Consider the following 19,069-nt stretch of genomic DNA (forward strand, 5'->3'; position numbering starts at 1 on the left):
CTGACATACTCCATCGACTGTTTGGGTCTAAAGGAAACCGGGTTTTACCCCATGTTTTCTTTCATTAATCGATCGAATGTAAAGTGGGTACATTAAAAGAAAGTCCATTGTTGCCCAGCCGGGGATCGAACCTACGACCTCGAATGAGTGTCACCCGCTAAAGCCACTAGGCAACCAATGCTCTTAGTGATGTTTACTTATTTTTATTTGATACGTAAGAAAGATTCATAATTATTCTAGGTATGTTGTATGATTATAAATATAGGGGTCTATCAATCTCTGTAATTTTAATAATGCGTGTTCACCTAAGCGGGACAAATTGCACACAAATTACATTAGACAGATAAAATCTTCGCGAACCGAGTGATTTAATGATGCGTTTAATAAAAGCTTGTAGATGCTATAGATAATTCGAACTAATAATGCAATTTAATTGACTTTTATTACTAGTATATTATAAGACATGTTTACTTCAGAACTTTCAAACGACCAGTCTCTATCGAAAACTATATCCTTGAAATCCCATCTCATAACTCCTCCTTTCTTGGCGATTCCTTTAAGGTTTCAGCAGTTAGGCTATGGTATTCACTTCCCGTCACTATTCGCTTAGCTCCTTCTCTATCTTCCTTTAAATTTCTGCTGTATAAACATTACCTGTCCACGTCATATCCCTAACTTGCGTGCTAACTACTAACTGATGTGAGACTGATCTTGAATTAGATTATCATGATTCATGTGCACTTTTTACTTTTTGTTTTTTTTATGTAGCCTATATCAGTTTAGTTTTTTTTTTAGTTTCTGTTAAGTATGTTTTTTCCTTCTTATTGTATTTGTAATATGTATTTTTGCTCTTCTTGCCTACCTTATATATGTAACTTAATCCATGTTTTTTTTACTCAAAGTGGTTGTCTGGAAGAAATCGTTTGAAAGCGATAAGGCTGCCAGTTGCTTTTCATTAAATTATGTTTAATTTTTTTTCTTTTATGTAATGCAACGAAGTGTTAATAAATAAATATTTATGTATTTATTAACACTTCTAATAATTAATCTATAAAATAAAGTCAAACTGTGTCATATGTTTGGCTGAGTATAAAGTTTTTACGCGTAACCTCCTTTGCTCCTCCCTAACACCAGCTTTGCTTTGAACGTTTTGAAAAGCGTTTAACTCTATTGTAAATTCAATAAAGTAACATAAGTAAAGTCTCATATATATTTTTATTTCGGATATGCCATAAAACAATTTTACTTGTGAATTTAATGAGCTAGTAATGTGAGGAAAATTATTGTTTAGCGTTAAGATGCGGGTTTTTATTGCGATGATCTCGTTTCCAAGCCAGTGTTTTGCTTAATAATCGGTATAATCGTTGCGATGAAGCGCATCCGACGTTGATTTATCGATATCTAGATCGCCTGGCCGCTGATTTGCGAGTGTCAAATGCAATTAACTTTTTAATAACATTACAGTTACAGTGTTACTTTTTAGTTTATTTTTCACTAATTTTATGTTTATTTCTTTCGTACTCCTACAGCTGACATGATTAACAAAAAACAATTATTCTTAAGATATAGCCAAATATGGAATACATAATATTTACAAAAAGGTTCAAACATACACTTAAAGAGAAAGGAAAAAATTAATACATTTAACTAAGTAACACCTAATTCCGCTGTGTGTGATGGTGTAAACGTGAGGATGTGTGAGTGCGATGTGCTCAAAGCTAAATTTGTTGTAATTTAGTTTTAAAGTCCGCGTATTGAAAATGGTAGAACAAAACCCCGGTAGAACGAGGCTGCGTTAGTGGGATGGAGTTGTCAAGGAATTTAATATGTTTTCACTGTACGATCGGAGAACTTTAGCCGGTGTTACCTTCTTACATAAATTGCTAAATAATCATATACAGAGCAGTGACCTCTTACAGGGTATTAAAATTGTAGTACCATACTCTTTCCATAGGTCTAAATTCACCAATATTTTCCAAGTTCCTTCTGCCAAAACCAACCTAGGAGTTCAGGCACCTCTCGTTCGAATTCTTCGCGAATTTAACGGATTGAATACAGCTTATCCGGAGCTGGATATATTCGGTAGTGGGCTGATCGGTTTTAGAGAAAGCATTGTTGGGTGCCTTTCTCGAACCTAATTCGCTGTTTTGCCGATGAATTTTTTTTCTCTGCTTTAAGTACCAAAATTCTTGGTAATTTTATTTTATTGTGTATTTGTCTTATCTTGTATATGTTTTAATTGTTTTTAGCAAAACTTATATTTAGATATATTGCGTACATATTAAATAGAAGATTTTATAAAATTATCATTAGATTTCGTAATATGTATGATGTTGTAGACTTAATAAATAAATAAAAAAGGTCCTCGAAACAATAAGTGTTCGAAGTTGGATGGAAGCACGACATAGATTGCAATGGCGAAAGATACTTGCGGAGGCTAAGGCCCACACGGAGTTCATTTATTGTATTGCACAAGGGGCCATTGATGATGACGATAATAGTGACGATGATGATAGACGTAACTTTACATGCGCGACGTTTTTTATGCTTTTTATGTATGTACATTTTTTGTAGTTCCCTTAGCAGTAACTGTCTTGTTTGTTTCAGCGAGGGCCTTTTTACGAGTCCAGTGAATGCATCTCCTCTCGATTACGCGAAGGTAAGAATATTTTAATTTTATTTATGTACTCTACGCATATGTAACAAAGATTTTATTTAATATTTAACAAATCCTTATTACAACCAAATTCAATCCTTAATAATTCACTTAAGGGTATACTTCTAATAAAACTTATTTATTATATTACTGTTTGTGTAATTGTAAAAAATATTTTTTATTTTTTTATTATACCTGTAGATGGCGCTGTGGTAAAATAACCATAGTTTGTACGATCGAAGCTGCGTGTGGCCCTTACCACAAATATAAAGTGGTTTATGCAGCTGCCACTAGATGGCATTGTTTTTAAAAGTCTTTACTACACTGTAAAACATACATTTAATGGCTCGTTAAAAGTATAATAGTTTTTTAGGGTTACATTTATTTTGAAGGACTGCTACTTGCAATGTGCTATCCAAATAATCATAAGTTTTAAGCACTCACAAAATAAACATGTACTATTTATTATTATAATATAATATATATAACATATAATATAATATGTAACGTAGATACCGATCTTGTGGTAGTGGAAAGTCTAGTATGGACTATAGATATATTTTTGTTATCATAAAAGTTTTATTTTACTTAGTTTCCTTAGTTCTTAAGAATTCCATTTTTGTTAGGGATTAGTTTTTGAGAATGAATATAGCCTACGAGTTAGTCAGTTAGTAAAGATGCAGCTTTCTACTCGTGAATTTTTTAAAAAATCGGTTCAGTAGTTATTGTGTGAAAACATTACAAACATACATACATCCAAACAACACAAATGTTTCCTCTTAGTATCGGTCGAACGGTGAAGATATATAATATTAGTAGAGATAAGTAGATCTAGCGATCAAATTACTTCGGAATAGTTATGTAGTCATTCTTATAATCAAATTATTTGAGAAATATTTCATCACGTCATGATCATATCCGCAGATTACACGTGAATCAAATAGCCTTCAGTGACCTTCACGCGCATAATTACCAAAAATCCGATCATCCACGCTTTGCACCCGTAACGCACAGCCAATCGGTGATTATCTTCATTAACCAATAGTTAGTTTAATGTAGTCTTTTGGCACGCAACGTGTCAGTCACCTCGGGCACCAGCGTCCTTGCAATGCTAACTTGTTCAACAATTTAGTACCGGTTTTGAGTGTCGCTAGATCAAGTCAGCTGCACATAGTCATAATACGATGTAAACTAGTTATTCTTTTGTATTAGTTTTGTTTATCATTTTCTAACATTGAAGATTGTTTTTTAGTATATTTAAATAAATAAATCAGCACTACAACCTTTTGAGGTCTATACTTCAAATTTTTTTATCAGTTTCTTGATCATTTGTCAATCGAATAGGCGTATTTGTAGGTGATTATCAGCTTCCTGTACCTAAGACACGTCGACTTTTTGGGTGTACGACAAGCCGGTTTCCTCACACCGTTTTTATTCATCGTTAGAGCTATTTTTTTTAAATTGGTAGGAATAAAAAAACTCCATTGGTCGAGAATCGAACCTGCGACTGATGAGAGTCGCACGCTGGCACACAGAATTTTCATTTTTTTTGTACACCTGTTAATATAGTAGAGAGACTCTACAACTGACATTCTAATTTCCGCCTTTTTTATTATTACTTTTATTGAACGATACAAGTCTTATATACGAATATATGTAGGCATACAGCCACATACAGATTTTACACAGTGGTTAATAGCATTTAGTGGAACTCCTTAAAAGTATTGTTTAAATTATTTTTTTATGTGTGTTAAATAATGACTCAACTTCACTTATATATACGTAATATCATAACATTTGTTTTCCACAATATAAATTTTTGTATTACATATAGTACATATAACGGATGACTCTTTTCTTTCCCCTTATAGAATTTAATTTTTAAAGCCGTTTAAAGTGATAATTTTTTTGCTTTTTCTCTATAAATATATGTGAACTGCTTCTTGAGTGTATTCCGTTCAATAATATGAGAGAAATTTACATGTTGAGTTTCTATCAGCGAGCCCGTGTGACGTATAATCATGTTAGTGCAGTGAGGCCTAACGTGGGAACTTGATAGACTAATGTAGACCTAGGCAAAGACAGGAGTTTCACTTATCTTAGTAGTGAGATCTATATATTCTCGGTGCGATTCTCAGCTAAATAATTATGTACTTTGGTAGACACCGATTGGGTAAATTTAAATTAAGTAATATACATCGTGCATTTAATAAAGATGGTTTGTGAAATGATGATAGACAAAACATATCTTCGCCGTTTCTTTTTTCTGTATTTTCTACCGCATTTACCAGGAAGAATGTTAAGAGGAGTTCTTCGGCTTAATACCTGCAGCGGTTTTATCGGACGCCGATACATTCAAAATAACACTCGTATCACCACGACGTCCGTCGTTCCACAACTGAGCGTTTTTATGGCAGTTTTTGCTGCGCGACCACTATGTGGAACCAGCTGTCCACTGAAGTATTTTCGAACCGAGAGCGTCCCAACTCCTCATCCCAACATCAGATGAGCCATCAGTACTAAAAAAAAATAGTACGTGATATGATTTTAAAGACTGGTTTGGTCTTCAAACTCTACTAAGTGTGACGATGAGGTGAAAATTGAATACCCGCAAATAAAATAGTACATAATTCGTGAACTGAGGTTTCTCACTCATCAAAACGTGTTTATCTTTCTAAAATTCTCTGGGAATCTTAAACCTATCTAAGGGTAACTATTATGCACAACACAATAGTAATGTGATACGAAATCCGGCCATTTGAAATTTAAATTCTATGATGTCTTGTTTTTATTTGAACTATTGAACCCTTGTTATTCAAAGGTGCGTGAAATTTTTTGAAAATATCTTGTTTCGTAAAAGGGTGAACGTTGTGTTGCATACATTACTTCTTTGTTTGTTTCGATTTTGAGGCTAAAATGCTTTTGCTTTAGTGTGTAATAAGACTATTTGTTGTTAATAAATAACGTATAAGAATGCATCGAAAAAAACCGCTATAGCTCTAGCTTAAGAACCAAACCTACTTAAGCGTTAGATAGATAGTCAAAGTTAATATTATTAAATTCATAATTCAGTATGTAATTACGAAATAAATAAGTAAATAATAGTATGGTAGGCATCGGAAGCATGACGGAAGTATGCCACAAACAATTATACTCCATAGATTTTTGTATCTGCAATGTATAACTAAGATCAGTGTGACTGTCAATCCTAAGGTTGTATATAGGCACGAAGTAAAACATCGTGAGGCATGACTTAGACCCGAAAAAAGTCGTTGCTAAAGTCGGCGGTGTGCGGTGTCATAGATGGCTGAGCATATATTTGCACATTAGAAAAAACTAACAAAACGGATACAAAAATCAAAGGTCGAGACGAAAAGGCTGTAGCGCCAATATTTAATGCTATGATAGCACAAAATATAACCCCTCCCAAACGAATATATATGTTCTGTATTTTTTTATATTTAACATAATAAAACCTAACCTTCCAATGCATTACACATATAAATTTTAATGCCATCATTACAAAGGCCATCTGAGGCATCTATTGAAGACAAATGTCATAGAGAGTGCATTCAGTTATAATAGATTGCCCTTAGATCACGAAGGCAAGACAGATGTTATCATATCTCCCAAATATTTGTTGACTGCCCGTTTACACACTGCGCTTCGGTTAAATATGGGTGCCCCGGCTCGCCTATGAATATTGTTATAATATTACCGATGTAGACGCATCATATTGTCTTAAGAAATGCGCAACACTAATGAGCTAGGTATGTAAAACAACAACACTATGATACCTTATACCTTAAGTCACAGTGTTGCTTTATACGACTAAGCTTTAATTTACCGAAGTAATTGGGAATTGTTTATTTCCAGCAATTTCTACCATTCCACCCATATCACCTCTAATAATAACAGCAATTATTTCAACATGTTCGATACTTCCGAAAATCTAGCGAATTATGTCAGCTATTATATTATATTATTTTGTTTGACAGTTGGGCCTTTTATATCATATTTTATTCTTGTTTAAATGCATGTTAATATATTAATAGATTCTATTTTGGCATGAATTTCGGAATTACAGACATACCTATGACAATACGATAATGTCGAGAAAAATAAACAACACATAATAAGCACGATTTGGCTACTGTGAATTCCCTCTGCGAACATTTACTAATAAATTACGCATTGAATATGTAAAAAAAGGAGTCATATAAACCGTGATTTGTAAGTTCATTGCACAGTGCGTAAACGTCCTAACACTTAATCTTTTGTTAAATGTTTAAATTAGAGATTAATCTGGCATGAGATAGTTCAGTGACCTCCATTGAAAGGATCCAATTTGACCATATTCACGGTCCCCATAATATTATGGGGTCTTTTTTAATGTAAAGTAGCTGGAAACAATAGAAGACGTGAAAGAACGTGGTTCTAAGGATATTAAAATCAGGGTATTATGAATAAAGGCATTCCGATAGCTTACAGTTTCTCATAAATATTATTTATGTCAGCATGTGATTGAAATCAATTAATTATATCTATTTATTTATTACCAAATGATTGCCAACGCAAAAAATACAAGAATTAGGTAATGTGACAAGCAACTAGATTACAAACACGAAATAAAAGTAAAGTAAAAAGTAAGGAAGTATACTTTCATTATTAAATAGGGAATTTACAATCTTTTATAAGTAGATAGTTAGATTCAGTGTTTATATGAGCCCTAAAATCCTCTATGGGACATACACACGTTTTTAAACAAAAGCAAAGACCATTTTGTAAGCAGGCGGGTTACTACCCTGCCAGCAGGATAATCATTATTAGACCACGTATTAACCCAGGGTTATTTATTCATTAGCCTTTATTGCTGACACCCAGTATAATGTACTAACACTTATTTAAATTACATAAAAAAAACTTCATTCTAATACATAAATAAAACTTAATGTAATACAGCACTTGACCCGTTTTGGGTAATCAGCGTGTCCTGTCGTCTACCCATCTTTTGCTCTGTCTTCCTCTTTTCCTTTTTTCATCGCGTGGTTGCCATTCTGTAATAATTTTTGTCCATTCAACCTGCTATCTCTTGTCATGTGCCCGGTCCAGCGCCATTTCAACTGTTTAATTTTCTTTATAATGTCCTCTACTTTGGTCGCTGATCGTTTGCCCCCTGTTAAAAAACACTGTATTGTGGTCACTTGTTCATTGCTATAGTTTGAAGAGTTCGTATATCAAACATACACCGGTAAATATGACGAAATATAACAATTAAAATAGTAGCTAATCTTATGATCTTCAGAAACACCGCTATCATGTGTAAGCGTGGCCACAAGTCACACTGAGCCTTTGTGACTGTGGTACCGATATGACGCAATGTTTTAACATATTTGGTGATAAAGAACATTAAAGACCACTATATACATTGTATTTAGCTTTAAGAGATAGTTTTATTTCAAACAGATCAAGTTAGTTATATTGCAGTGGAACGTAAAAATATCTACTAATCGGGAAATCACATTTCACAAGGGATATTCGTACCTTTAACATAAAACATACTCGGAAAGACAAGCTAATAATGACTAGATATAAATGAAAATTATTTAGTTTTACAATGACTTTGATGTTAAATTTTGCCTTAGATTGCTTAATAGCGACGGAGTCTCCAATTGCCCTTTAGATGTCTGATTGTATTGCGCAAGAATATGTTTAATGAATTATTATATCATATATTTTAATATAACAATATACATGCACTTATTTTTTAATTGTTATATAATTATTTAGTTTATAATTACCAAGAAATTTCTTCTAAATATTGTTACGCCACGATTGCAAAGAAGAAATATGTAACCGTTAATTTCCATTAGATATTTGTACTTCAAATAGACGCATATGCATATATGTTTTTGGATTTTGTGTGTTCTCTGTTATATATATATGTATATATTTCGTTGGTTTGTATTATTAAAATAAAATATAAATCCCATATAAATATGTTAATAGCATCATTGTTTCGATTCTTCATAATACACCATGAAGTACATTAAATTGTTATTTATAAATCTTAGGACATTTATACCTTATACAAATTTTTATTATCATAATTTATTAGTACCCATAAAGATCACTTCACACGAAACAATAACGAATAAGAATGTTACAGTTAAATTCCTCTGTCGGCTTAGCATGGACAGACGAACAAATCGACGTGAATCATCTATAGGTCAAAGTCATTGCATTACGGGACAATAAAATATATGTTACATTGATATGTTGTATTTCATATGACGAAGCTTACGTTGAACGATGGTTTAATTGCATTCTCTTAGTACGTAGCCGTATTACATAAGATTTGAATAATGATGATGACAGTATGTGTTATTATTATCTGCTTTTGGAATAACACTAATAAAAAACTAAATAACACTATCTTTGTCGATTGCGAACTATGACTTGCCAATGGTGCTTGCAGATCGAGTAGATCTTTTTCAGCATCTTTGACCGGCCATCAGCGGCTGGTTGGTTATTGAGATACCCTTTTTTAACACTCCGATCTCCCCACACTTTCTCAACCTTCAACGGAGTCTTTGGGCATGTTCATTTGAGTAAATAAATTTATTAATCAGCACTTTCTGATAATCTCTCAGTATGTTCTGTAAATGCAGGGATTTTTTTCACTGATGCGACGTGTAAAGCAATATAGAAGACATCAACGAGATTACATTTGAACTAAATTTAATATATAGCACGGTTTTGTATAATTTAAGATTACCATTACGTTCTGAGGGTCGATGCTCAGTAAAACCTATGCGTTTAGTGAGTAGTCCTGGGTTGGGAACTCGGTGAAAATATAATGGGATAAATAATCCCTGATATTCAAAGTTGAGACTAATGTGAGTGCGTTATTAGAATATACGCCCTTGACTTGCGAAGTGGTAGTAAATATAAATTTACAATTACAATTTGTTTGACGTTCATAAGTGTATTTGTTTACCTATATGATTAAATTTTTTTTTGTTTGTTTGTTATTGAATTTGACATATTGAGCCTTAAGTCGCCTTGCAGTCATAATTATGACGAATATGAGCAAGAATATTTCACTATTACTTTGAATTCTTATGTTAAAAAGCAATACAAGCACTGATGTGTATTTGTGTTTTCCAAATTTGTAGGTTGTATAAGTCCGAATGATGAAACAGACAAATCCTTATAATTAATATATCTGTATTTATAACATACTAGTAAAGAGATCGTATTTAAAGAAAAAAGAAATGAATATTTTACTGTCAACACTGTTACCAGATTCAAGTGATTTGACCTGAAGCCTGTCTGCCTCGACTCTAATGAATAATTTACTTAAATTTAGATTTTAACTGATTTATTCACATCCTACTGACTATATTATCAGTAACTTGTTTCTCTTGTCTTGTCTATCTTGATATAATCCGAGAAACATAAAAGAAATGGGCCATTTGTTTACATTACTTTATTAAAACAGTACAGCATATTCTAGTATCTACTAACATTATTTTACCTACGTAAAACATTAATTACGAGATACTATTCAAGTCCAAGAAGCCTATAAATTCTATACGTTTTTAGTTTCTCCTAACAACACTATTGCAGTATTTTTATTGTTTTAGATAATCCAGACTGAACTAAACTTAAACAAACAAATTCATCAAATCTCAATTTTCAATACCCTTTGATTTAATACGAAAGAAGTATTTTATATATACGCTAAAACCTTTTAAACTGCGCGTATTTTAATGCTGTTTTCATGAATATATACATTTTTATTTCGAATATATATATTTTTATACTCTTGGAAGTTTTATACGTATAATACATAGCTTCATTGCATAACTATCAGAAATCGCTTTTCGCCATTTTAGGCAAAAAACAATTTTAAGGTTTCTGGGCGAACAAGTCGGTTGGCTAGCCTTCGCCTGCGCTTTTATCTCACTAAACATAATATATATATTCTTGTAACATCAATATCTTGTATTCTTGTAATCACAGCAGATTTTATGTTAATAGCCAATATAGATGGATAATATGTACTGTGAAACAATCAGGGCGGCAAAGGTGGTAGAGATTGCGAAGGCAGCTGCGCCCGCAGCCGGCGCAAGGTGCGACGACGCAGGCGCATTCTAGTGCCTTCATACTTGTTATAAATCTTGATTCATATTTCATGAAGTCGTTTAGGATAGTCGTTTTGATAGGTGTTAGAATTGGTGAACTTGTTTTGGTAAATTACTTGCAATTTGTCTTAGTTGCTTAGACTCTAAAATCTGGTTTCGAATACCTTATTTTAAGGCTTAATTAATTCATTTTTCCAGCGTTCTCTAACAAAACTTGATGCAACGCTTTAATTTAACTAGACATCTCTACTGGTGGACTGGCAGACAAAAAACGAAGCGTGGGAAAAGCCAGCGGAACGGATTAGTTGAATTTCGTTACCGCTACACTTGTTTGCAAACAAGTTTATAGAAATCTGTTGAATACTTCCAATTTCATCTCGATTTTGTTTTAACGATATATAAACCTTAATTATTTATATAATCTTTACAATATGACTTAATTGACTAGCCTACTTCTGTCTCTTTCCGATTAACTGAGTCGAACAGAGACTGAACCAGTGTACACGGATTTAGTTTTTATTTTATTTATTTATTAAAGTACACCTAGAGTATTATGTTATTAAGTTTAGCTATCTATTCTAAAAAAATTAGAATTATGGAGAAAATAAATTTTATATACAATAAAAATAATTATAAAAATATAAATATGACTCAACCAACTTTAATCTTTACTAGTAGTTTTTCCAATGCGGATTGGTTATGCAGATTCCGTTTACCTTTGAGGTATTTATTATTAAAATTTAGCATTCATTTAATGTTAGCGTTGTCGTCCTAATAAGATGCGGACACGACAAGAAATCAAGTTTTACAAAAAACAATGTCAACAAGCAAACGACAATAAATAACTAAAAACTACAAAATACAAAATGAAAATAATCAATCTTATCCATTACAAAAGTGGACGTTACGAGTACATTTCAGCAATCGGTGCTGAGAATTGAAATGTCAAAAACAGTTGTTTACTTCAACAACTGATATTTATTAAAGATATTGATCGATCTATATAAAAAGTGAAAACTGTTGTGGTCTGGACTCACGGCGGTCATGGCAAGGTCGGAAGTCTTTGTCTTGACATGTTATAACTTGTACGATCAACCCTCGTCTTGTCTTTATAAACAGGTTTTGGTTATTAACGTTCAACATATAAAGCATCCGGCAAAAAATGGCCGAGTGTCATTAGATGCGCGAAGTCGCTTTGAGGTTTTATCTAACTAAATATACATGCGTGAACTTTCTCCTCGTCTAAGACGTGATACTTATAGATATTGCGATGAAAAATAAAAATATGAAAATTTATTTGTATTATTAATGCTATTAGTAGGTTGTAGGGTGTTTATTTTTCAGACTAAAAATATGTCAAAACAAATTTTAATGAAATTTCATAGTAATTATTAAATATCGAATACATCACCAATGACTGATTAATAATTGGATTTAAACTATTACAAAAAATTACGCGCCCCCATGATTAATGTCAATTTATAGGAGTTAGTAAAAGATGCAAATACATTTCGCAATATATAAACATCTTAATGAATATTTATAAGTTGAGAGTGGAATGTACGACCTTGTGATTATGTAGTTCTATCGTCCATTTAAATATTTTTCGCAAAGACTTGTAAAAAAAGTTTCTGTGTTGAAATTGTAAGCTTTAAACTATGATTTATATAATCCCATTTTGTTCAAAATGCCTGTAATTTTCTTTGATATTCATTCACTCCGCTAACTCTGCGAACGTGTCATATCCTCCAAAATGAGAAACTTCCAGCGCTCTCTGTCCTGTGTCACCTTGCCAATTGCTGGCTTTCAGCTGCAGTTGGGTCTTCTCAACTATGACGATCCAGCGGTACCTAGGCCGACGTACTACTCTACGTCCTCTAGGCGGATTTCAGAAAGCTTCTTTTATCGCTTGATCTTAGCCCATGCGCTCAAGGTACTTTTTGATAGAGTCCATTTTACATGGACATTACACTACATTACATACTGCTTGTTATACTGCCGCAGCGACCCATATTAGGCTGACGAGACTAGAAAAAGCCACCTACAGTCATGTTCATGTTCCTTGCCTCCATCGGCTTCTTGGAGGAAATTCCTCTGTACCGCGACTTTTCAGCGACGGTAAGTCCGGTCGACGGCTAGTTATGCTTTCAAATCAATTAGTACTAATACTTAACTAGTAATCAATGACTGCAATATAATTCCAAATGAAAATTAAAAAGTTAATAGATAAGTATTTGCTGGTAAATGTATTAGCAGCTAAAGAATTTTAGTACACGCCGTTTTAACATGAATCTTTCTAACATTTCTCTATATAGATAACACAAAAGTGAAACCAGGAGTGCAGATTGTACAAAAGATAAACACTTTTGACAAAGGTGTGACGGAAATCTATGGTGACCAAATTAGTTACACCGATAGGTAGGATTTTATTTGTTTGTTTTGTTGCTTTTAGGAAGCATTGTGGGAGCAAATAATAAATATAATGGGTAATAAAAGTTCTGTTGAAGTTGTAAATTGATTTTGAGTTTAACGGTCCTTTGAATTTGCAATGTAAAAGATAACGTCGCAAGTAACCGTCTTTATTAGTTTTTATTACTGTATTTTACCTGTTTAAATACTATAATTGTTTTGTCATAGTTATTGATTATTTTTTTAGGCTCAGAATAATTTTGGTAGCGTATCACACTTGGGATAGGGAATATAATCAAACGGAAAACCTACGTTTATTATTTACATAACCTGTATAATATATGGACAGAACGTAAAGTTAAAGGGCCGGGTTAAGAGGTCTGGAGACCTCGGGGCAATAAAGGAGTGGAGGTTCCCGAGCCCCAAAATATTTTCAAAATAAAATAAACAATTTTTTTAGTTTAGTTTGTCAATCAATAATTTATTGTGAAACCAAGTAGATTTCAGATATTTTTATATCAAAAGAAAAGTTGTTTACTAGTCGGAATTGAAAACATTTATTTTTTTCGCTTTAGGCCCATTGGGAACCGGACCTGAAAGTCATTCAAATTTATCTCTATATAATTATTTAATAACAGATAAAAAATATTAGATTTTAAATTATAATGAATAAAAGATGGATTTAAGAAATGGATATATAACAAAGCATCAAATTGGATTATTTAAAAAGGTTAGAATCTCAATGTTTGTCATCACTATTAACACTTGTGTATAGTATGTTTTGCTTATTTTAAGGGTAATGTACCATTCATGTATCTACTACATATTCACATAATCAACATTTAGAAAATTGTGACATGTAAGTTTGTATTTACCGTCCTATATTACTTTACTTATGAATACTGGTACTTTCCTCGCCCAACGAATAAGTATCGCAATACAGCGAGGAAATCCTGCCAGCGTAAAGGTATACTGCCTCAGAGACCAAACATTTTTAATTTGTTTTAATTTTCCATTTATTAAATAAAAGGCTGGCTCGCGAGCCCTCTGGCATTGAGAGTGTCCATGGGCGGCGGTATCACTTAACATCAGATGAGCGTCCTGCCCGTTTGGCCCCTGTTCTATAAAAAATATATATTTTGATTACTATGTAGGCTAAGAAAATTGTAAATGCTAAAAATAAGCGTATAAAATAGAACATTTATTTTTCATTAAGACACGTAAAATCCAAATTTGCCGTGAAGCCATAAAAATCTAAATAGAAGATGCATCAATACTGATAAATACTTCAAAGTCGCCGATCATCCATGACAATTTCATTACTTAGAAACAGACCTCCAACAGGTTCGGCTGATAGCAAAACATACAAAGTGACAATCAAAGATTTAACTACACACTTTCAGTGGAAATTACTTTACCGCCGGCAGGGATGTCGCAACCTTGCTTTTAATGAAGAAAATACCATACCCCTGTAAACGGTGATTTAAATAAATAAATATACCTGATGGTAATTACATCATTCTACTCTTTGATTAATATTATTGAGATTTGTAATACGTCATTTCTTAGGAAGTTTTGTGTAAATGATGAAGTCAAAAATGTTGAAGCATGACGTGGCAAGTCTAGAAATTTAAATCTTTATGAGACATTTAATAATAATAAACCATCTTAATTTTAATTTTGGCCGTGTTGGAATAGGGGTTTCAGTGTGCGTCTGAAGGGTCGAAGATTCGATCCCTATAGATATTTCTTTCTGTCTAATAAGCATCGTATGGTGAAGGAAAACGTAGTTAGAAACCGACAAGCCCATAAAAATTGACGGTGTGTCAGACACAGAAGGTTGATCTCCTACTTGTCTATAAGAAATGATCACGGCATAGATACAGACATCTGAGGCCATTTAGTGTATATGATGATCCAATATTAATTAATACAACTGATTTATTGTAATATTGTGTGACGTAGGACAAACTCTGTCAATCAAGTTTACAACGCCTGTTGTAAATTGCAAATCGATAATATAAATACCTTGGTTGTTAGCTAAGTATCGGGCATATTTTATATAATTTTTATTAAGGTAACAGCCCTAACCCAATTCCTTACCCGCTGATAGGGGCGGCATTAAGAAACAACAAATAAATACAAATTTAACTCACACAATAGTCATCTCTAAGTGTAGCATCACAAAAATGAATTTACTTTGTGTGAGCTTTCTAGCTACCTTCAGTGACTAAGCATATACTTCTGCAAAGGCGACTTTAATACAATGTGATTAAGATTTAAATTCCTTTACAAAATAAGGCGAAGGAGTCAAGGTGTCAAGCTGTGTCTTACCAGGTTAATAGATAAACCACCTGCGTTGACTAATTATACTTATAGCTCAATAAACGACTTTAATATTACGCAGGAAGACTGAAAATAGCTTACAGTAAACAAAGATAAGCAAAATTGTTGACAAGCCAAAACAAGTGCCGACGTAAATAGTATTGCGAAAGAAAACAATAAATCACGACTTCTTATTTTTGGGTGGGACTATTAGCGGTACTTTCAGTAAAATCATAAAAGATACAGTATTCTCGGACTCAATTTTGTTATTAACAAACTTATTTTAATCGTATTTTCGGTTATTAAAATAAAGAAATGTTTTACAACACCTGATGGCATGAAATCTTCAAGGGATTTCTATGTAGGCATGTTATGTTAGGTTATCTACATAACTCACAGACGAGTTTCTTTAACATTTCAGTAAGTTCTTAAAAGATCTGATCCAAAGCTAAAAGTTTATCGACCAATGTTTCGGGAATTCGATCATTATAAAATTTGTTTTTTATTAAAGAACAGGGTGTAAACGGGCAGGAGGCTCAACTGATGGTAAGTGATACCGATGCCCATGGACACTTTCAATGGCAGAGGGCTCGCCTTCCGAATTGGTTCGGAAATACTTCAGTGGACAGCTGGTTCCACATAGACCTAGTGCGCGGAAAAAACAACTGAGCGTCTTTTAAGGCATAAAGAAGACATAAGACGCTCAGTTGTTAAACTACGGACGTCGAGGTGATACTGATTCAATGATAATAGAACTCAGCTGCAGGTATTAATGGTATATGCGGTAGAAGATGCAGAGTGACCCCGCTACGCATCGCCAAGAGTTTGTAACCGAGTTGCACGGTTCTTTAGATATATATTTATACATCTATGACTAGAGATAACTGACAGGAAGAAATCGATATCTGAAATATTTAAAACTGTAATTGTGAAATCAATGTAAAATATTCTGGAAATATATTTCTTGTGTTGGCGAGCAAATTAACGACTGGTCTTATTGGATTAATAGTCTGAGAACTGAATTTAACTTGCCAACAATTCTGGATGAGAACAAATATGTATCTATTAACGTTTTAAAAGGCAATAAAACATACTACACATTCTTAATAGATTTGGTCGTGTTTGCACACGCGTGGTCACATTCTTGCCCAAATTGAAATGAGTCATAAAGATACCGCCCAAGAATTGTGGCGTTTACAATGATGTTTGTATTGTGAGACTTTATTTGATTGATATACTTTCGAAAGTCGACAGTTTCAGGAATATACTTTAAGGGCGTGGTCCTGATTCTGAGATTTTATGGCAGCCAAAAAACTATTTGTATATTGCAGTTTTAACAAAAATATGGGCTTAGGTATATTTTCGTAGTAGTTTATAAGCTTCTATTATTTAAAATTTAAAATATTAGATAACTAAATTAGCATTATAGTAATTACATACTATACCTACCGATTTTATGATGAAAATTGTGTTTTCTATGTATTGCATTTTATTCGAAGTCTGACTACAAATTACTAAAACGTTTGTTTAAAATAACCAATACAAATAAAAATTATATGAAATTAATGATATCATATTAATAATAATTATTAATCATTCATAAAACAGTTGGACCAGTAAATATTTTGAGAAATACATTTGCTGATTCATAAAAAATTCGTTACGGCCTTGATAAAAAGCCTACATCCTAGAGCCATTGACCAGTGGCCTCTGGGTGTGAGCAGCTGATGATAATTGTCAATGTAACGGCTAGACAGGACCGGATTGGTGAGGTCAGTATAGATTTATTAACGGTCGGTTTCAAAACATTTTTAGGACAATTCGTACCATTTGTATTAAATGTTACATTGGTGTGCATGTGGCCTATGCCATTGATTATATTAATTGTGAACCAGATTCAATTAATATAATTAATAGACGGAAAAGGTGAACTGTGTGAAATGTATTACTGAAAAGATGATAAATGTGTTCAGGCCATACTTTCTACGTGTGATTCGGGAATTAAAATGCCTTTTAAAATTGTTTAAAATAATAACCAATGAAACATTGTTAAGCCGTTTTTATTATGTGTCTACTAATTGATGAGAATTCCCTCCATGATTCATAATATTTACTACAAAGTTTATCGCTAAATAATAATTTGTATCTATCTGTATATTAAAACAAGTATGTGCTGTGTGTAAACACGATACAAATTGATCAGACATGCATAAAAATTTCAGTGACTAAAAGTAAAGGGTAATTAGTGTAAATAAATTGTATTTATTTAAGCCTAAATTATTATAGATTATAATATCCGGTCCATTATTTATTTTAGATAAGTCTTTTGTGGAACGATAAATAACTCATTTGCTAATGGATATTAATCACTAACTAAAATTGACTATGGAAGACTTATCTAACGACTGGCTTAAATTTCCAGTTTCTGTTTGGAACATTCGTATGAATTCCTATCAACCTATGTCTATAAAAAATCACGTGTAATATAATGCGAGTACGGTGAAGGACATAGATTTACTTCAAGAGAAAATTTAAACTAAGAGGCACAGTACAACTACACTAGGAATTTATTAGCATAGCCTGACAATATAAGTTAATATTATTATTATATCCAATCACGTGACCAAACGTTAGCTAATATAATTCTTTTAAAATATAATTGATTGAATATCAAAATCAGACTATGAAATAATCTCATGTCCATACTCCATAAAGTATTTTTTACTATCCACAGATTACACAAGTTTACACAGTATTGTGTCAACGTATGTAATCTGTGAATAATAAAAAATAGCCTATGGATCATAGATTAGTCATTATTTAATATATCTGGTTATGGGGCCAGATCTTGCGAACTTTAAACTAAATAGAAACTTTAATAGCAATTTCACTGACATACAAAATCACTTTTGAAAAAGTTTCATTATCCGATATCATCATCATTATGATAGATATTTTACGTATTTCGTAATAGACAAATACATCTCACAAAAGAATACGTCACCATATGTTACTGGTCTTATCTTTGGTCCAATTAGGTGTTATTTAGACGGGCAGGCCTCGGGTGGTCCGTCCATATTGTAATGGGTTTAAATGTTCGCCACCGGGACGACCCCTGTCAATTTAACTGACAGTATTGTCCTGTAATGTGGTTCTATACGTTTTATAATTTGTGAGATTGTTGAATTAAATGCGTTATGTTACTTTGAAATATAAATGATAAGGAATATTTGAAATACTTTTGTTTGTTTCTTTTTGAATTGTAGTTGAAAAATGACAGTTGACTAAGAAGCTCTCGAGGCTTAATAATACATTAGTCGCCGATCAAATAATTTCCACCATTATTTTATCAAATACTTACAATTTTTTTAACTTAATATTAATTTTACGAAACTTTCGATTTAACAGTTAGCTAGTCTTGCTAACATAACTAACTTATTGATGAGTTCTTTATTACCAACATCAACAAATTCAATACACCAGTTATGTAGACGAATTAATTTTTTCGTCTTATTAATTTTTAGTCAAC

At 32.6% G+C, this 19,069-nt stretch overlaps 1 protein-coding gene across 1 annotated transcript in view; it reads left to right on the top strand.

Moving 5' to 3' along the window:
- The window catches only part of LOC110997409 (TNF receptor-associated factor 4), a 58,913-nt gene that overhangs the window by 6,724 nt on the left and 33,120 nt on the right, over nt 1–19,069 (top strand). The window contains exon 2 of the mRNA XM_022265558.2: nt 2,608–2,659. Within this exon, the coding sequence (XP_022121250.1) occupies nt 2,608–2,659 (52 nt within the window). The remainder of the gene's footprint in view (nt 1–2,607; nt 2,660–19,069) is intronic.

This window comes from Pieris rapae, chromosome 11, assembly GCF_905147795.1.
Source record: "Pieris rapae chromosome 11, ilPieRapa1.1, whole genome shotgun sequence".
Lineage (NCBI taxonomy): Eukaryota > Metazoa > Arthropoda > Insecta > Lepidoptera > Pieridae > Pieris > Pieris rapae.